Genomic DNA, 19,965 nt, shown 5'->3' on the forward strand with positions numbered 1-19,965 from the left:
TATTAAAACACTCTGTGGTTACTAAACTGTCCACGTCTTTCCCACAATTTCACAGGGTCAAAGTCACATAGCTGATTCACAGCTAGATACAATTTTCTCCTGCAAAAATTCAGATATTTGTCAAAATATCTACTAAAACTATCCATCTCGGTAATCTTGCTGTGTTAGTCTCATTGTATGTCCCAGTGCTCACTCAATGTTCACACTCCCAAGTAAAATAAAAAACTTGTTTCCCGCATTGTCCCGCATTGAAGGAAAAGTGCCTGCTGTCATTATTTTCACTGACAAAGTTGATTAAAACTCATTCAAACGGTGTGATGTTTGAACACAAACTCTGCTTAACAGAGCCGCTTGAAAGAGCAAGGTGACTTTCTGCTCAATTAAATAAAGCTACAGGACAGACAGATTTTAAATTCTTCAAGCAAAATTAGCTGTTTGTCAAAAAAATACATGTCTTCTCAAAAGGTACTTTTTGTCTCTCATGCAAACTCAACAAAAGATTATTTTTTATAATTCCAACATTTCAAAGGTATCCCTCAGGGACTCATAGTATTGTAGCGAATATGATTCACACAAAATCAAAATACCGCCCCCCCTTCCAGCTGGGTCTCGTTGCCTACTTTTCCAAAGCCATACGGTTTCAAAGTATATGTGAAATATCTTTTCTTACTCCAGTTATTAATCCAATCTATTTTTACTCATCCGGATATGTAACAAATATAGCCAAAAGGATCACTGTAAAAGTAAAATTCCAAGCCAAAAAGACTCAATCTGTCTTCTCTAACTCTTTAGTTTATAGCTCGTCCATGGTCATTCATTATTAATATTGTAACGAAAGGCAGGCATTCAGATGGTACAAGCTGATTGCAGCGCGGTGACAGTACAGCCCTCTTTTTTTCCCTCCTTTAACTTAAAGAATTGTGTGAAATCAAATCACGAAACCATCACTTATATATAGCCAACAACAAGCTATAATAGTGGACTATTTTTTCATATTCGGCTATGTAAGAAACAAAGTAATTCTCTGATCGGGCTTTGAACCGCCTGGGTGCACCACACTATGTGACAGTCTGTTGCCTACTTCCACTATAAGGACAATAATATATATATATATATTTTTAAAAAACGAATGTCAAATGTTTTCAAAATGTCCCCTTGTGATATTTTAGCTGCCTAGTTACACGACTCCATATTAATATTACTATCAAGAGGTATTAAATCAGTACAACGTTTATGAAATTCAAAGTACTTTGAACTTTTAATTAAAAAGTGTTTTTTAACTATCTAAACCATTTTTTACAACTTTTAAAGTCACACAATGTTTGAGTTAGGCAGGAACAAGTCATTGTATCTTACTTTTACATTTTTTTTAATCGTTTGCCCATCATGTTGATAAGCTATTTCCTGATTCCTTGCAATTGTAAAAAAATAATCCTTCCTCCCCTCCCTCGTTTAATTTAATGATTTTCGTGAAGAAATCCTTAAACATAAAACAAAACCATCACGTATAATAATGTGACATTTTAAGGTTCTTGTGGAGCTCAAACCCTGGTCTTCGGCATCATTGAACAGGGAACAGCCAGCTGAGCTAAAGGGACATCTCTCCTCCGCCCAGGCGCTAAGGTCCCTGCTGTTCACAATGAAAGGAGGTGATGTCACCACACTGGCAACCGGCTCACACAACCTGCAATGTCAGCAGCATCCATAACAATAATTCATCGAGCTGGTTCCCTGTTGAATGACGCTGAAGGACCAGGTTCAATTCCAGGTGGTGTACTATATAATACATTTTAAAATTCCAAGTTAAATTGTTGGCTGATTACTGGCTGCTGACATTTGGATTAAGACAAAATATAGATTTTCTCAATTTGGGTGTAAGCCTGTGATGGAGCCTGCTAACAGCTTTTACATGCTAAACAGAGGCTCCCCCCCGTACTTACCCCCAAATGGTATATGTTTACCCAAATGGTGAATGTTTATACTAAACTCCTGATGACAAAGGAAGATTTCTATTTCCCTTGAGTTACATCAAAGACGGGGGGGTGAACGTATATATAAGTTCTGTAGGACCATATCCACTTTGAGCTACGATAGGTACTATAACTATTATGGTCCTTATTGTGGTTCCTTGTATGCATAAAATAAAGCTTGGCTGGACAAACGAACACTGCAGGCTAAAATTTCTTGGTTTCTACACCTGAAAGAGACATATCATGTTCACAATAAGCTATAATAGTGGACTATTTTATGCATTCGGCTCTATGAGAAACAGACCAAAAATAATGCTCTGATCGCACTTTGAACCGCCTGGGTGCAGCTCAGTACATTACAGTGCTCATTACCACTACAAAGACAATAGAAGGTTTTTTTAAGAAAAGAAACAAATATCAAAATGTTTCCAGAATGTCCACTGGTGATACTTAAGCAGCTTAGTTACACAGTTCCATATTAATATAACTATCAAGTGATGTTAAATCACTACAACATTTATCTTTTTACAATAACAGCAATTGGTGTTCTTACTACGTATTCTTAGAATAGGATAAAACATTATAACTTTTTATGAAGTACAGAAGATAAGCTCAATAATTGTAGAAAAAGCACGTTACAACCAGAACCCATGTAAGTAACCAAGTTAAAGACTTTGATGCATAAAATATTTATGCATAAATGGAGTTTTTAATGAAAGTTCGGGAGGAATGAAGGCAGCCGCGCTCATTCGACACAGCTGCTGCAATTTTCACTAATCCTGACGTAAGCAACCGGTCTCCATATATATATCAAAAATCACCCTTTCCTCTTCCTCATTCGTTTTCTGCATGGTTCGTTTTCGCCTAGCTCGAATTCGTGCTCCCTTCTCATGGATCTACAAATCCATCGCTCCGATGAAGACCTTTTCTGCAGCGCAGGAGACTTTCCTACCCCTCTCGTCCAGTCCTCCCCCCACTGCTCCCCTCACCTCCGTCTCATCGCCTCCTTCAGTCGCCGTGCTACATCAGCGTCGCTCATCACCCAGCCAGTCCTCACAAGATCCAACTCCTCTCCGAAGACTGCATTCCACCGTCATAGTCCCTCTCTAGTTACAAACCCAGCCTTTCCGTTCCTCCACAGCAAAGTCTCCGAATAACCCCCGCTCCTCTCGAGGATGTCCCTGCCGCCGCGTTTCACGCACATCGACTCCCCTTCTCCTGGATCACCTCTCGTGAATTCCAACCGGACCGTAGCAAGCCTCCAGAGGATACTTTGAAAAGGACCCTGAGGCCGCCTGCGCCTCTGCCTGTTGTGTCTTCTGTCTTGTCTTGTCTTGTCCTGATGTAGCCGTGTCTGTGTCTCTTCCCCAAGCAATCCATACCTCTGCTGAACAACTGCACCTAGCCTCTTCCACCTAGCCGCCTTCCCTAAACTCCTTGCTGCCGAGTCTAAGGCCCCAGGCTCACGCCCCTCTCGCACCCCCTTCTCTGCTTCATCTAATTTCTGCACTCTCTTCCAACACGTCCAACACGGCTCAAGCTCCGCCAGCTTGGTGCCTTCGGCCCCGGTTTCTTTTCTTTCGGCCCCTGCTACTGTCTCCATGGCCCAAAGGCCAGCTAGTAAACGACCCCCAGCTCAGCCAGCAGGCGGCCCTTACCCTCCCCCACCCCCTGGCGTCCAAAATGACTCGGAAGCCTCCTCAATCGTTCACGCAGCCTTTGCCCCTGCTTCAATTCCCCCTCAACAGTCTTCGGCTTCCATATCCCAAGCTTCAGGCCCCAGATCCGTCTAACCCCTCCTACCACAATCTGCTTTCCGCTCTTCTTCCCTCCTCATCTTCTCCCTTCCCCGGTGTCCAACACGGCATCCGTCATCCCATGCCTTCGGCCCTGGATTCCAATCTCCCCTTTACTAAGGACTTTCCTCTCCGAACAGCCATTCCTCTCCCAGCTCCCAGCAAATTCTATGAGGTGTGGACGTCAATCTAGCTCACCTTCACATACGACTCAGATTCTAGAACAGTCGAATCATTTCCGTTACTCTCAAATCTTCTGACCCTCACTCGGCTTCAGTCCTTCAAATTTCCGACTTCTGCTTGGCTTTCAGCATTTTCCACGACATCACATGCTCCGCCTTTCCCAAACGTCATCAGGAACTCAACAATTACATGCACAGCATCCCCGATCTATCTGTCCTTTTCGAGGGCTCCCTGTTCTATGATTACCATCACAGTTCTCGGTCGATGCCGCTGCCCGCCTACTCCAACGGAACCAGCGCACCTACTGGGGAGCCCCCGACATTGAGCTTTACTGCCGCACTTTCACTGGCGTCCGAGCTCTTTCCTGCGACTTCTGTTCCTCTTGGACACATTCAGCAAATCTTTGCCCTGATACCGTCCACAAGCTCAAACCTGACTCCGCCCCTTCTCCCCCACAGCATCTATTCTCCCGCCAGGTCTTCTTCAAATCTTCCCGGTGCAAAGACGTTCGTGGTCGCCCCATCATGATGATCAGAGGCCAACAAATTTCCAAACTAAGATTCCTCGACACGTACCTCTCCCCTACGTCGCTTCCTTCATATTTGCAGCTTCTGCAGCGAAGCTCATGCTCGCTCTGCCTGCCCCCGCCGGCCCTTCCATGCTCGCTCCACCTTCAGCGTTCCCAAAAGACTAATGGCTTTTCTGTCTACTCCAATCGACATCCCCGCTCTTGCTTCTGACTTGCTCCGTCACCCGACCCCTCTTCCACCCACATCTTACTCGACAGCCTTTCCTTCGGATTCTCACCAGGCCCATGCACACTTCCTTCTCTCTCCATCTTTTACAAAAATTTGCAATCTGCCACCGCCAATCCCAAGTCCATTGATTCCTTGCTAGCATCCGAGGTCGAGAAGGGTTTCATGATTGGCCCACTTGACTCTCCCCCATTCCCTGCATACCACATCAATCCCATTGGTATAGCGGTCCGTCCGGGTGCCTGGCTCGCTAAGGCCAACATCTCCAGTGCCGTTAAAGTTATGCCTCCTGATCCAGACTTCTTGCACCTCTTTGGAGTTAATTGGCGGAACAAGTTCTTCGCAGTCCGCCTTACCTTCGGACGTAGGAGTAGCCCAAAAATTTTCGGTACCTTAGCCGAAGCTCTCTGCTGGATCCCCTTGAATAACTATAAGCTTCCTTTTCTCGTCCACCTTCTCGACGATTTCCTTACCATAGACTTTCCCCACACCCCACCTGCAAGAGCCTCCTCCACACTTATTTCCGTATTTTAGGAAACTAGGGGTACCCCTTGCCACGGACAAAACAACTGGCCCCTCTCATATAATCCAATTCCTCGGGATCACCCTCAATTCCATCAATTTCTCCGCCTCCCTGCCTCTCGACAAAATCGACAGGATCCAGATGTATATCTCTATCTATTCTTTCGCCGAAAAAGGAACTTCTCTCTCTTCTCGGCCACCTCAATTACGCCATGCGTATCATTCCTCAAGGATGGTCTACCTTCTCGACCTTGCCTCTTCTGTGCCCTCTACCACCACGTAAGCCTTTCAGCCAACTGCAAATTCGAGCTCAGGCTTTGGCAGCTTCTCTTGGCCAACTGGAATGGCATATCTCTCTTCTACAATGACCTCCTTTCTGACACCGAGGATATCCAGCTTTTCACAGATGCAGCCCTCTCAGTCGGTTTCGGAGGCTATTACAAAGGTTAATGGTTTGTGGCCCCTTGGCCTCTGGAATTCTCTCCAATCCCTCTCACCAACCAGTCATCGGCCTTGTTAGAAATATTTCCAATTGTCGTTGCTGCTTCTCTTTGGGGCCACAATTGGAAACAAAAATCCGTCCTCGTCCATTCGGCCATCTACGCAGTAGTTCATATAATCAACAAAGGAAGGTCTTCATCCCAATCTATCATGAAATTCCTCTGCCGCCTTAAATGGATTTCTCTCAAACATCAATTCATCCTCGTAGCTGCTCACATTCCAGGCCACCTTAATGAGATAGCTGACTCTCTCTTTCGCTTTCAATGTCAGAAATTCAGGAACTTGTCACCAGATGCAAGACCGAACCCATGCACAGTACCTCCCTATTCAGAACTCACTTTCCTCTGAATCATCCTTTCCATCACTATCTCCAGCTGGCCCACCAAACTATCCTCTTAGGGATTGCCCCTCGAATTCTCAATTCTAACTGCACTGCCTGGAAGGGCTTCCAATCCTTCCACCTCTCCGCAAACATTAAATTCCCTTCTTTCAACATTTTCACTGTATCATCCTTCATTTGCTATTGTAGAAACTCACTCAAGGTACGAGCATCCACCACCAAAGTATACCTGTGCGACATCCACTTCTTCCATAAACTCCTTTTCGGCACGATCCGTCCATCCATTATCCACCCTCAAATTACTCTCCATCTTAAAGGCTTTCAGCGGCTTGAAAAACCACTTCCGAACCTACGCGCACCACTTACCTCAGACATCCTTGAATCCTGCATCTACGTTCTCAGGTCGGGTTACCACTCACCCTGGGTCGACCGCACTCTTGAATCTTTATTCTTGTTAGCCTTCTTCATCTTAGGTGCTCTGCAATTACCGCTGCTTCCACATCCTTCGATCCTTCTTCTCGACCCTGCTGATCTGACATCCCAATCTTATCTTCCGAGACACTGACCTTCTATCTCAAGAAAAGCAAAACCGACCAACTCATATCCGCCACTCTCATCTATTACTTCAAACTCTGTTCCTACATAAGCCCTTACGAGCCTCTATCTCATTACGCACATCTTCGCACCTCTGCAGGAGCTTTGCCTACTGCCCCTCTGCTCGTAAACGAGAAGGGCCGCATCGTGATACCCTCCTGAACAATTCTCCGGGCACTCCTTTTAGATCAGGGGCCGCATCCTCCGCCGCTCGCCAAGGCATACCCGAGTATCTCATCAAGCAACTCGGCCGTTGATCCTCCGAGGCTTACCATGCATACATTAAAACTAAGCCCGGTATCCTCAAGCAGGCACTTTCTCTCCTCAGCTGAATTGGTCCAAACTTTTGTTTTTGTTTTTTCTGCACTGATGACCTCTTGGTTCTTTTGGGGGTCCTATCCTCCCAGTCCAACGGCCGGGAGGTTGGCCCTCAGCCAAGCGGGTTACGCCAAATCTCCACATCCCAATAAACTATTCAAATTTCTCCCAATCTCTTGGCTGCTGTCATTCCTCGTGAATTATGCATAATTTATGAAGGTGGAAGGTTGTGTACTTTTGTCCAACTGAGTAATCTTGCTTTTATAAAATAATCTGACTTTGTAATGTTTAATGTTTAACATGCTGTAATACAGTTTAAAAACAGTAGTTTAAACAGTATACAACTCAAATTCTTATCTCTATTAATATAACTATCAAGTGTTATTAAATAAATACAACTTTTTTGTATACATGACACTTTGCTAAATTTTATTTAAAAAAAACCTATTAAAATCAAATTTTTCCACCTGTGATGCTACTAGGAAGTACAATAAGCTCCTGCTTTGTTTAACAATTGTATGAAAAATAAATCTAAATGGTGAGAAAGCTATGCTTAAAGTTAATTAAGGGACATACAAGACAAAGATAATGATTTACGTTGTTTAATTTTAAAAACTAAGTGATAAATGCAGATGCGATTTGTGCCATTCTCACCAATTGTAAAAAAAATAACCATTCCTCCTCCTTTGTTTAACTTAAAGATTTCCATTAAGAAATGCTTAAACACAAAACCATCATGTATAATAATTTATTCAGATACACATTCCAGAACAAATTTTGCCAGACACAACCTTCCAGAGTAAATCAGGCGCCCGGACTGAGGGCTCCATCAGCCCAGCCAGCTGGTTCCCTGTTAAATTCTAAGTTACAGATCCAGCCATTCAAAATGCACGGTACAAACCCGTACCGCACGCAACTACCCACAAGCCACCGCAGTCTACCGCGGTAAGTGATTGGCTGGCCAAAATGACCGACAGGGGCACAAGTGGTGCACTGGTCGGTAGTGAAAAGATTTAATCATTTAATCCCTTTACTGTGCACATTTTAATCGCTTAGTATTGAATATTTATATGGAATTTTACCATTAAAGGGAAATTTTAGTAGCTGAGCATAAAAAGAAGAGGAGCATAATGCATCTGAAGGTCATAAACGATATTAATTTAGGAATATAAACATATTACTGTATGTAAACTGTACTGTATATGGCTGGTCTTGGTAGTTTAAAAAAATACACACCAGTCTTCAATTTCTCCCTAAACATTTTAAGCATCAACGTTTTATGAAATGGTCCACAAATATGCGATTGCTGTATAGAATGAATTTTAATTTTAAAAAATTATTTAATACAAAAATTAAGCTGTTTACGCTCCTCCGCCTAAGAATATAGTCACTCGTTGCTACGCAACGCAGAAACACAGCCACGGGTAACTAGCAAAGAGAGGACATTAGCTATCCAATATGATAAAGGAATAAATGATTTTTTATTGCTTTAGCACATTTATTTGAACATTTCCATCAATTGTACCAGCACTTGGAAACTGTCCAATCCCTAGTTCCTCTGCATTTACTTTTATGCTCCAGGCATTCTCCCGGTCTGGCACTGGTCTGTGTCTTCTAGTATATAATGCCAGCGATTTGTGTTAAAATTGGGTTTCCAATAACGCCGCAGCAAAATCTTGTTTTTATGTCCACTATAACGGACAATCTCCCTTGCTTTTAACCGAGCGTTTCATAATTTCCTAAAATTAAAATGAGACAGAATTCTGGGGTCTCCCTATACCAGAGATTATGGTAGGCTTCAGAATGGTGATTGGCTGACACCATTTGAAACCCCTCTGATTGGGGAAAATATAACTTGCTGATCTGTTCTACATAGCAGGAAGACAACAGCATATGCTGCTTCTATTCGAAACTCGTATTTTAAAAGTTTAATTAGGAAGTAAAAACCTTACAGCGTACACAGATTTAGAAACTTATCAGGAGGAAGAAAAAGTGGTTATTAACTATCAAAACCTGTTTTATTTATTTTATTTTTATTTAGATTAAGAGTTCCCGTCACCCCCATTTCCATTTAAATTGCAAACCCGTGTTTAAATATTTTTATTGATTCACAATCTGGCAATGCAACGTAAATCGTTATCTTTGTCTTCTGAATAATAATGTTCACCTTTCTGTCCAGCAAATTAATAAACTTTATTTTCGTCGTCTCCGTCATCTCCGAAGGTACCCCCATCGCGGAAGAATTTGACCTTGGAACGTTTACCCAGCGTAATATTATATTTCATTGCACTTTGACAGATTGGCTTTAAATCAATTGTTGTCAGAATACCCCCACCTCAAAACAAGAACAAAATTGCAATGATTTTATTAACTGGCTGTTTCAGTAACTTAGTGTATATATTTAAAGTAATTTAACAATATATGTAAATTTTTAAAGATATGTTTATGTTGTGAATGTCTGTAGATTGTATCTTATTTTTAATTTTAATTTTTATTATATTTATTTATATTATTGTTTTATTTCATGTTAATTTTATAAGGGAGAGTGTCATAGAGACGACTCCTTTACCCCCCATCTTGATTAAAATACTTTTATTTTTTCACAATCTGGCAATGCCAGACAGAATTCACATTCGCTGCAGCCAAATGACCTTGCAGGTCAGAAAATCAAGGAACAAAACAATTATCGCGCCCGGTTCCTCAATGGAATTGCTTTAACATGCTAATGCGTTGGTGTAACAGTCCGAGTGTGGCAAGCTTCTAATGTCTCCCGACTTTGGAGAAAGGAACCCGTCTTTCATTGGAAGACAATGAACACATTCTAACCGTACATGAGAATATAATGCTGGCACGAGGGCGCGGTGGGGTTCTGTACCAGCTGTCAAAAAAACATTTATTAAGTGGCCATAATATTGCTATTTTGCTATTGTTACTGAGTCTCTGTGTCTACAGTACATTATGAACAAACCAGTTTCACAGGTGTTTTCAACCCCCAGCCACTATTGTTTCATCGGTTGTTATCCTGTAAAGAGCTTTGAGGAGCCACCTTTAAAGGCGCTATATATAAGTTTATTATTATTATTATTATTATTATTATTATTATTATTATTATTAATATTGATCATATTTTTCCTCCCAGAACTTGTAAATTGTTGTTGTTATTGTTGTTGTTATCCTGTTAAGCGCTTTGAGAAGCATACTGTCCAGCTTGTCAGGTGCATTCTCTTGTAAAATAATAAGTAGAGTTTTGGGGTTATTAGTGCTCCACTTACAGCAACCCAATGTAAATACATTTTGTCTCCAAATCCACCACCACTTGTATGAATCATAGCCCTGCCAAACGATGCAAATTCCTCTGCAATGGTTGTGTGCAGGAATTATTCAGTATGGCATTTCCATGTTCAAGTAAACACTGCTCTGTGTGCAAATGCAAATGCATTTAAAAAAAGTTTTTTTTTTTAAAAGCCACCTTTATAGGCGCTTTATAAAATAAAGTTTATTATAATTATTAATATTGATGATATTCTTCCTCCCAGGACTTCTAAAATTGTTGTTGCCGGGACTGCTGCGGGCAAGGTTGGCCCAACGCTGCTGCCTAGCGGGAGAGCCACTGGGTCTAGTCTCTGCAGACATGGCCTACTTAGCCCGCCAGGGTTACCCTACTCTCCCGGAGGAGGCCCGCAGGGAGATAGCGATCCAGGTGTTCCTCTGGGCCCTGGTGTCGACTGAGGTGCAGCGCCACGTGATGCTGGCCGCGCCAGTCCCCTTGGAGTAGGTCCTGGCTCTGGCTAAGCAGGCTGATGCCGTATTCGAGGAGACTGCTGGGCACAAACGGAGGGGCGCACGGGGAATCAGATGGTGAGGAGGAGAAGGCCAGTGCGGCGATGCTGGGGGAGTGATGACGGCTGGTCATCTGCCACCGCTGTGGGGAGAGGGGGCACATCGCCCGGGAGTGCCGGGTGCTGGAACCGCGGGGACTCCGGAGGCCATCGGGAAATGGGAGCAGGGCGGACTTAAGGGGGGAAGGCCGCCCTTGAGCAAAGCTACCACCGCTCTGGAAAGCCAGAAGGAGCGCTTCACCCCACCTGCTGCCGTGGGAAGGGTTGGCCACAGCCGGGGCTAATTTATTCCTTGCCTCATCTAGGGCAGACCCTGCCAGGCCCTCGTCGACACCGGTTTAACCATCACCCTGCTGCGGCCTGGTGTCCTGCCGGGCACTGAGTCAGCCGGACCCCCAGGGCACTCACCGTGCACTTTGGGGCTGCGAAGGTGAAACACCCCTTCTACCTTGCCCCAGTCCTTGAGGACTGTATCCTGGGGTTGGACTGGTTGCAGCAGGATATTGCAAAGGGAAGCAGAACTCACAGAGCTCTGTTGCTTATTCCTTGGTACTCCAATAGTATGAGGTTTTTTACACTGTGCTACACTTTATGCTACTTTGACTGATGAAAAAACTTTTCTGGGGACTGTAGTTTGGTTAGAAAACAGCTTTCTGTTCATTCATTAAACTTGTGCGAAAAATACTCACGAGGTTTGCTTATCTAATGTGGACAGTTTCCAAGTATCGTTTCAATTTATTGGGGAGCATGCTCTCAGCAGCCAACACTTTAAGGCAGACAACACACTGAGGACATTCTTCAGTGTTCACAATTGTGCATGTGAAACCGAGATTCAAGAAACTGTCGTCATACTTTCTGTGTTTGCGTTTCCATTTCTCTTTAGAACTAGGCTCCATAACCTTCACGGTTTTTACTCATATTTAAAAACCTCTCAATTGCGATCGTGTAACAAAAAACTCACAAAATAACCTCTCACAGGAACATGAAACACGAAGCCGTGGTCAAGTGATATGCTGCTTTACAGACTGCCGACTCTTGCCTAGTGTCGTGTGACACAATCTAGCTAGGTAGCGCGCAACTCATACATTCTGTTTATATTGATATCATTTACATCAAACAAAATGTAAGGATATACTGTATAGTTAAAAATTTAGAATTTAATTAAAGGGATGCTATAATTAAATTGTACAATGCAAAACTAAGACCTCATTTAGAATAATAAGTACAATTCTGTCCGCCACATAATAAAAATCTATTGCTACTCTGTCATTAGTCAAGAGAAGAGACACTGGCTACAGATGCAGCCATTCAAAACAAGCAGCCGATACCACATTATTTTGCTGTGCGCTTTACGCAGTCTACCATGAAGTTACTGTAAATTCTTGTATAGTACCGCAAGTAAAATAATAGTATCCGGAATTTCCGCAAGGTGGAGCTAATAAAGCTCAACCTCTCATGTTTGAGCTGCCTCCATCAAAGCCTTTAACGAAGATATTACTAATAGTATTAATAATGAATGACCTTGGACAAGCTGTAAACTCAAAGTATTACCCTGGTCCACATTCTTTTTTTCATTGACCGTCTTTGTAAAAGTAACACCACAGCATTTTGGAATCACGCATTTGTTTCCAATCATGCAAAGTACAGTTATTTTTGAGAATCTCCGATTCACCGTGCCTTTCACATGCTCATAAAAGAGATTGATTTAGGAACATAAACATATCACTGTATGCAAACTGTACTGTATATAGTATGTATATGTATATTTAATGTCTTAACTGTGCCCGTTTAAGTATTGAATATTTATATGGGATTCTGCCACTGAAGGGAAATCTTAGTAGCTGAGCATAAAAAGAATAGGAGCATACTGTAACGCGTGTGAAGACATAAACATACAGTATATGGCTGGTCTCGGTACTTTAAAGAAAACATACACACCAGTATTCTATTTCTCCCTAAACATTTTAAGCATCGAAGTCTTTAACTAATGTGATAACGGAGTCAGCAAGCATACTTTTCGAATTTGATTCAAAGGGAATATAATATGGAATCGTGTATCTAAAGAAATTAATAACGATATAATTATATTCATGTACCGCAACACAAGACTAGTACACGCTGTACATTGTCTGTTGATAATGTTTGTGAAGTGCTTTTTCAGCACTCTGCATGCGACCTTGCCGGTGGCACTGAGGGTTAGATTCCTAACTCCCACATCACATGGTCTGTGATCAAATCCAGCTGGAGCCACGTCTTTTTTTTAACAAACATTTCTTTGAAAAAATTAAACGTTTCCCTTGGTCAGAGATTAAATAAAACCTCACTCGCACCAAACAAATTTATATTTCTAAATATCACAACATGATTGAATTTAAGTCATTTTAATAACAATGAATAGTCACCTATGCATTACAATATAAACATTTATATTGATTTAAATTGCGTTTTGATCGTAAATCGTAAACGCGTGTTTAAATATATGTGTTTTTTGAGCTACTTTTTTTAAGATTTCCCTTCAGTGGTAAAATTCCATATGAATATTCAATACTAAAATGGGCACAGTAAAGACATTTAAATCTTTCTATAACCGACCAACACACGAGTGCCCCTGTCGGTCATCCAAGCACATACCGCGGTATTTTGCGTCAACCCGCTTCACGATGCGCAAGGCCATAGCCAATTACCTCCCGTACGTGTCTGTACTGCGCACTTTGAATGGCTGCATCTGTAATATGCCAGGCTCTAAGGAATGTGCACTGATAGGGAACAACAAGTAAAACTTTTTAATCTTGAACAGAGAAGACTACAACAGAACCTGAATTAAACGTTCATAAATCTCATAGCTATTCACAATGTCAATCCAATGATCCAATGGACTTTTTAGATCAAACAACAAAACATGAACAAAAAGATAACAGGGAACATAACAAGGAAGTGCATTTAAAAGTGAGAACAGGAGGCACTATTACAGATGTGTGTGGACATCTGGAACAAGCTTATCCCATCACTTTTTTAATATATTGTCAGATAATCTTCAGATGAATTCACTGCAAGCAACTTCTGCTGTTTGTTTCTTATGTTATGGTCCTAAAATATGAACCACCTCAAAATTGCACTGTAAAATGCATACTTATATAATAATATGCATAATTATTTGATGAAAAATTTCCATTGTACCATTTAGTAGTGGACATTTATTTACATCACTAATCAGTTTGCATATATCACCACAAGACATTGCATGAACACATCTTGATATAACAGAAGAAAATAAAGGGTAATTGTATCAATACAATACGTATTTGCAAATTTTTAATTTAAAATCAAGGATATCAGATGTATTGATAGAACAATGTGCTAATATACTGGTAGAGTATGTATATTGTATATATGATTGTACAGTTTAAAATGCTCGTACTGAAATATAATTGGACTCCTAACTTTATAAATTCCTTAACAGAATTTATGGAACACCTATGTTACTTATTTCCTTTGTTTCAAATGTACAACTCTATACATTTTTTGCTTCTGCAGTCTGTGAATAAAGCTCACACACCTCAAATCTATGAGTGGCATAATGCAGTTTCTTGCTACATCATTCAAATCTTCCTCCTGATATGAGGAATATAAGTGTATTGTGAATTTGTATTATTCACATTTTTATAGGAACATCTTTCAGATGTTTGTTTTAAATATTTGCAGTCTCTATGTATTAGATGAATGAATATTAATTCGTTTTTGCTCTTTAAAAATCCTAGAATTCAGAACAATTTGAACAGATTTCTAATTTTAATTTCTCTTTTTTATCACAATTAGCAGCTTAGCAGCTATGGACAGCATATTCATCCTTTATTACATTTATTAATTCAAAGATTAATCAATGAAAAATTGAATTGGAATTACTTCTATACAGTTTTGGCTCCCAACTTTGTGAAATGGCACAGAGTAATTAATATTAATTAATTAATTAATTATTGTATACTAAATAAAATTGTCAAATTCTCAGATGATACAAAAGTAAGTGGAGCTGCAAAAAAGTGTAATGGAAGAGATTGTTTTATAAATTCATATTATCACAACAAAGTGGTAATTATCACAACAAACCAAGCAGTCTATAAAGTTGATATGAAATGTTTTGTTGATAAAGTCATTTTGCATCCTGTCACATGTTAGAAACTAAACACAGCTAGTTCTTGGAACTAAAATGCAACACTTCTAAACAGGTGGGTGCTGCTATACAGTAAATTATTAATTCTGTCTCCTTCCATATCTACAGTAGTTTGGGATCTTTGTCATTGAAAAGTGCTGTACAATGCATTGTATTGTTAATTTAGGTGGGTAGCTGCGTCAGCATGCTTACACCTGAAGAAGGCTCCACGGCAGAAACGTTGTGTTTTCTTTCTTTTTTTTCAGCATGGAATAAACCTATTACTTGTTCCTGTTAAAATTTATTTGACTTACTCCAAAGTATGTTCTGTATCTGATATACAGATGTAGCCATTCAAAATGCACGGTACAACCCCGTATCGTGCAAAATTACCCACAGTTCACCACGTTGTACCACAGTACATGATTTGGCTGGCCAAAATGACCGACAGGGGCACTCGTGGTGCATTTGTTGTTAGTGAAATGGTTTAATTATTTAACCTCTTTACTGTGAATGTTTTAAACTGCTTAGTATTGAAAATTCATATGGAATTTTGCAACTAAAAGGGAAATTTTAGTAGCTGAGCATAAAAAGAAGAGGAGCATAACGCGTCTGAAGGTCATAAACAATATTAATTTAGGAACATTAATCTTAGTACTTTACAAATAATATACACTAGTATTCCACTCTCTTCCTAAACATTTTAAGCATCAAAGTCTGTCATTCGGTTACATGCTGTGGTTATTTTGGAATGCTTTGAAGAAAGAAGTGCTCTTTCCCTCTGGTTTAACAGTCTGTCCAGCAACAAAACAATCAGTTTAAACAAGAGAGTGTGGTGTTACTTTTTGTCAATGAAAAAATAAATTATTTTCGTGTCACAACAGTTAAACTGATGCAGACGGTTACAAAGAAAGTGGACTGTGGTAATACTTTAAGCTTACAGCCTGTCCAAGGTCGTTCATTATTAATACTGATCGTAATATCTTCCGTAAAGACTTTGATGCATAACATATTTATGCATAATTAAAATATTTATGATAAAGGTGATAGGTTGTGTACTTTTGTCCAACTGAGCAATCTTGCTTCTATTTAATATATACTGATTTTTTATGTTTAATAATTAACATGCTGTAATACACAGTTTAAAATTATTAAAAGTCTAAAGATAAAACTATACAACTTAAATTTTAATTGGAAAAAGATTGTCCTCAGCAGCGACTGGGATTCGAAACCAGGCGTTTTCTGGCAACAGCTCAAATGCTGTACATGAGATGTTAAGCTTTATTAGCTCCATCTGGCGGTTTTACAAGGTGATCCTGGATACTATTATCATAACATGCGTTATGATGCGTTATGACGTGTTGTGATGCGCCACGCCTACCTCGTTTTAACGCAGCATACTCCGCACATTTTGAATGGCTGGATTTGTATGATGCAGTGTATTCAGTTACCATTCAGGAAATATATAGTAACATACAGTATAACGTGATTTTATGTTTTTATTATTGTTCATTTCTTATCGCTTTGTACAATTAAAAAAATATACAAATTTCACAAGTTTTTACTTAAGTTGCTTAAAACACCAATTTCAGATGAAAGGATTTTAATATAACAATGGGTTTAGTACACTGACTTCGATTACACTTTTCACTGAGTCTGCAGTTGTTGATAATTAAAAAAAACACTATAGGCAAAGGTAAGATTGACTTTCCTTAATTAAACCACAGTAGTGCAATATCATACTTGTTGAAGCAATACTGGCTGATGTATGTGGGCAATAGGCAATAATTCAATAATTCAGCAGCTCAGCTACAGTATTAATTCACTAGAAATTAATGGATACAACAGTAGTTCCAAGAAAGAGCCTGCAAGTTCAAAATGCATTGAAATATTTATTTGAAGTGAGGGGCCTTGCAGTTTTCCCATTCACTCATTAACTAATTCAAAAATTTCTGACATAAAGTTTAAAGGAATCTGATTAACATAACATCATCTTTGACGCAGCACACTTGCAGACATCCATTAACCCATGAAAACACACATGTAATTTTATACATTAATAAATTGTGTTTTCATAAACAGTTGGCAATTTTAACATTCATGGGAATTGTTGTGAGCTGTGTAGCAAATTAATTTTGAAAGTGTGCTTTTGTGTGCTTGTGTTGAACAGGTTATACTGAGAATATTTGCATTAAGGCATTATTAAAGTGAAATGTGTGATTCATTAAATTTTTTGCTGGCAGGTTTACTGCAATTGTAAATAAATTGATGGTAATGAAAAATAATGAAAATGATAATATGAGATGAATTTATTGAATGGTATTTTTGAACACATTGGGTTATTTTCATTTTAAATCAATTGAGGATTTTGACTTGAATATCTTTGAATGATAATATTTTACTAAATGCTTCTTCAAAAACAATTATAAAGACTTGGAAAAGACTTGGAAAGGAGAACAACAATGTTTCCAAGCCTTAAAAATATTTTGTCATCCTTGACTGATACAGTACAGTGACATCTTATAACTTTTTATGTATTTTTTATTTTGTATATATTTATATATTTATTCCAAGATTTTTCATGTTTAGTACTGTAGCATTTTTATACAAAGTTGTAAACTGATTTTGTAAACTTTAGGTTTATGCAAGACTACAATTAAATTACACATGAAGGAACAAACATATCAAACATATCAAAATAACAAACATGATTAACCCAAAGTACTTGGATGCCCCTAACAGATTACTTTTGCAACATTTTTCCTTACTACAGAACTCATGTACTGTATAACTACTCTATATAGCAAAAGTATTATAGCATCTATAGAATATTTCTATATTTATTGCTATTTATTCAATATAATACCTTCAATATTATCATTCTCCTTTGGATAGGACAATAGAGCATATTTACTTTAAATTACAATGCAATGAAAAATATTTTTTTTTAACTTACTGAAAAAGATGTATTCCGTATAACTGCTCCAGATTTTATCATCCCTATACTTGTTGATGAAGGCAGCGGTTCCTGTGGAATTACAAGCAACCATGTGAAATCCAGCTTCAGACAGCCTGTCAAAAGCCTGCTCAAGGTAGGTAAATTTCAAATAAAACCGGGATGTATACTTCTCAGGCAGTCGATCAGGGTCTCTGCTTTCATTCAAAGTTTCTCCAAAGACTTCTTTAGCCAGGGCTATTCGGCCACACACCATGATTCTGGCCACCCTGCGGAATTTGGCATCTGTCTGGTTGTCTCTAACCATGGTATAAGAGCCCCTGTAACCTATAGTAATAAATCCTGACTTCTTATCTAATGCCATAGTCCTGGCCAGGTCACTGCTTTGGGAGTTTTCTTCAATGTCACTCTGGCATCCCTCATCATTCATCGAACTCTGTTTGGTAACCTTAGGTGTCAGCAGCTTCAACAGATCATTTAGCTGGAAATGCTCTGCCTCTCGTAGCAACCTTTCCTTTTCAGGGAAGTGGTCAGGCAACACAAGCTGTTTGTCCCTGAGAAAATCCAAAACATATCTGAAGAGGAAACCATCACGGTCTATGAAGAAACGGCCCCTGTTGTCCCGGGGTAAGTCTTTTACTTGTTTTTTGGTGAACATGCTGTGCAGAATTGTATCAGGAATGCTGACAAGAGTCGAATGTTTCGTTACATACACCTGTCCTCCCACGTTGAGCTCCACCACTGCTGGGAAAGGACTCGACATCTCACTAATCGGTAGGATGTTTTCCTTTAGTGCCATTTCACGAGGAAGCACTGGATAAAACGAAGAGGAAAAAATAGAAAATCTTTTGAGAGTGCTGTAAGGACAAGAGTGTCTGTTCTGAAGATCTGAAGTTTCTGTTCTGTTAGTCTACATCTCTGTTTCAGGGGAAAAAAAGGAGTATTAGGTTCCCAAGACTGTGCACAGACTACCAGTGAGAGCAGGTGCAGAGAGTTATATACAAACACTGCTGAGCAACTCCCAGCATTATTAGATTAGGGTCTGGGAAAGCCATGGTGACATCATGAAGTGACTGCTGGGGATGCTGTTTTGAAATATTTCATGTAAGGTTTTTAAAGGGATAGTATAATATTTCTTTAGGGATAGTACTAAGAATTTGCTTATTTTAGCATTAACAGTCTGGTTGCAGTTAGTGTAAAAAGGATATTAAATTCCTATTATGAAGACTATAAATATCATATGCAAGTGTTTATGCTCAAGTGAAAAATAAAATTAATGTGTGAATGGTAGAGCAAACTTACATTTACCTTCAGCAATTTCTTCTATTATTCCTTTTTCTACTTTTATGACATCCATTTTAATTAGACTAAGGATATTTCTATTGATTGGTTGATCCCGTTTTGTGTAACCTATAAACATTGAGGAAGGTATCTTATTATTTCATAGTATGAATTGTCATATATTTACAGCACTTTAAGACAAAAGCACTTCACTCTGGCCAGATAAATGTAACAACTAAAATATAACTCAAATTCAACTTAGTCCTGTACACATACTATTAAAAGATCTGGGTAAAAAGTTAAAGATCTGACAAGCATTTAACATATCAACAAGAAATTGTGATTTGTTTTTACCACAGTTTTTTTAGCAGAAATATTTTTCATGGTAGAAAAACCCTTTCTAAGGTTTTCTGGCTAATTTTATCCATGTAACAACTACATTAGTATTCTGACTTCAGTGACATGGAGAAAAAAAAAACAGAAAAAAAGAAAACTAATGCTTTAAAGTGAACCATTTTTTTATTTTCCCAAGTGTCAGTTCAGCATTATGTAGTACACAGCACCATCTAATGGATAAAAAACTTTAGGCATTTTAGGTAACACTTTATATTAACTTTCATTAAAAAGTCATTAACAAACATCATATAATGCTTAACAGATCATTAAATCAAATCATGGTTTAACAAATGGATAATAAAAAGTATTTTTTACCATTCAGTACCATTATTCATGTTGACAAATCATTCATTAATGTCTAGCTGAT

General features: G+C 39.3%; 1 protein-coding gene across 3 annotated transcripts in view; it reads right to left on the reverse strand.

Annotated features, from left to right (window-relative positions):
• kctd8 (potassium channel tetramerization domain containing 8) overlaps positions 1 to 18,792 on the reverse strand; it is a 179,516-nt gene extending 160,724 nt beyond the window's left edge. For 2 of the 3 annotated variants that reach the window (XM_069194591.1, XM_069194593.1), the window contains exons 1-2: positions 17,918 to 18,792; positions 6,161 to 6,172 (exon numbers count right to left, since the gene is read on the reverse strand). In XM_069194591.1, coding sequence (XP_069050692.1) covers positions 6,161 to 6,172; positions 17,918 to 18,720 — 815 coding nt within the window. In that variant the 5' untranslated portion in view covers positions 18,721 to 18,792. The remainder of the gene's footprint in view (positions 1 to 6,160; positions 6,173 to 17,917) is intronic. The other variant, XM_006629873.3, reaches the window with a different exon arrangement.
• Positions 18,793 to 19,965: the final 1,173 nt, after the last annotated feature.

This window comes from Lepisosteus oculatus, chromosome 1 (assembly GCF_040954835.1).
Source record: "Lepisosteus oculatus isolate fLepOcu1 chromosome 1, fLepOcu1.hap2, whole genome shotgun sequence".
NCBI lineage: Eukaryota > Metazoa > Chordata > Actinopteri > Semionotiformes > Lepisosteidae > Lepisosteus > Lepisosteus oculatus.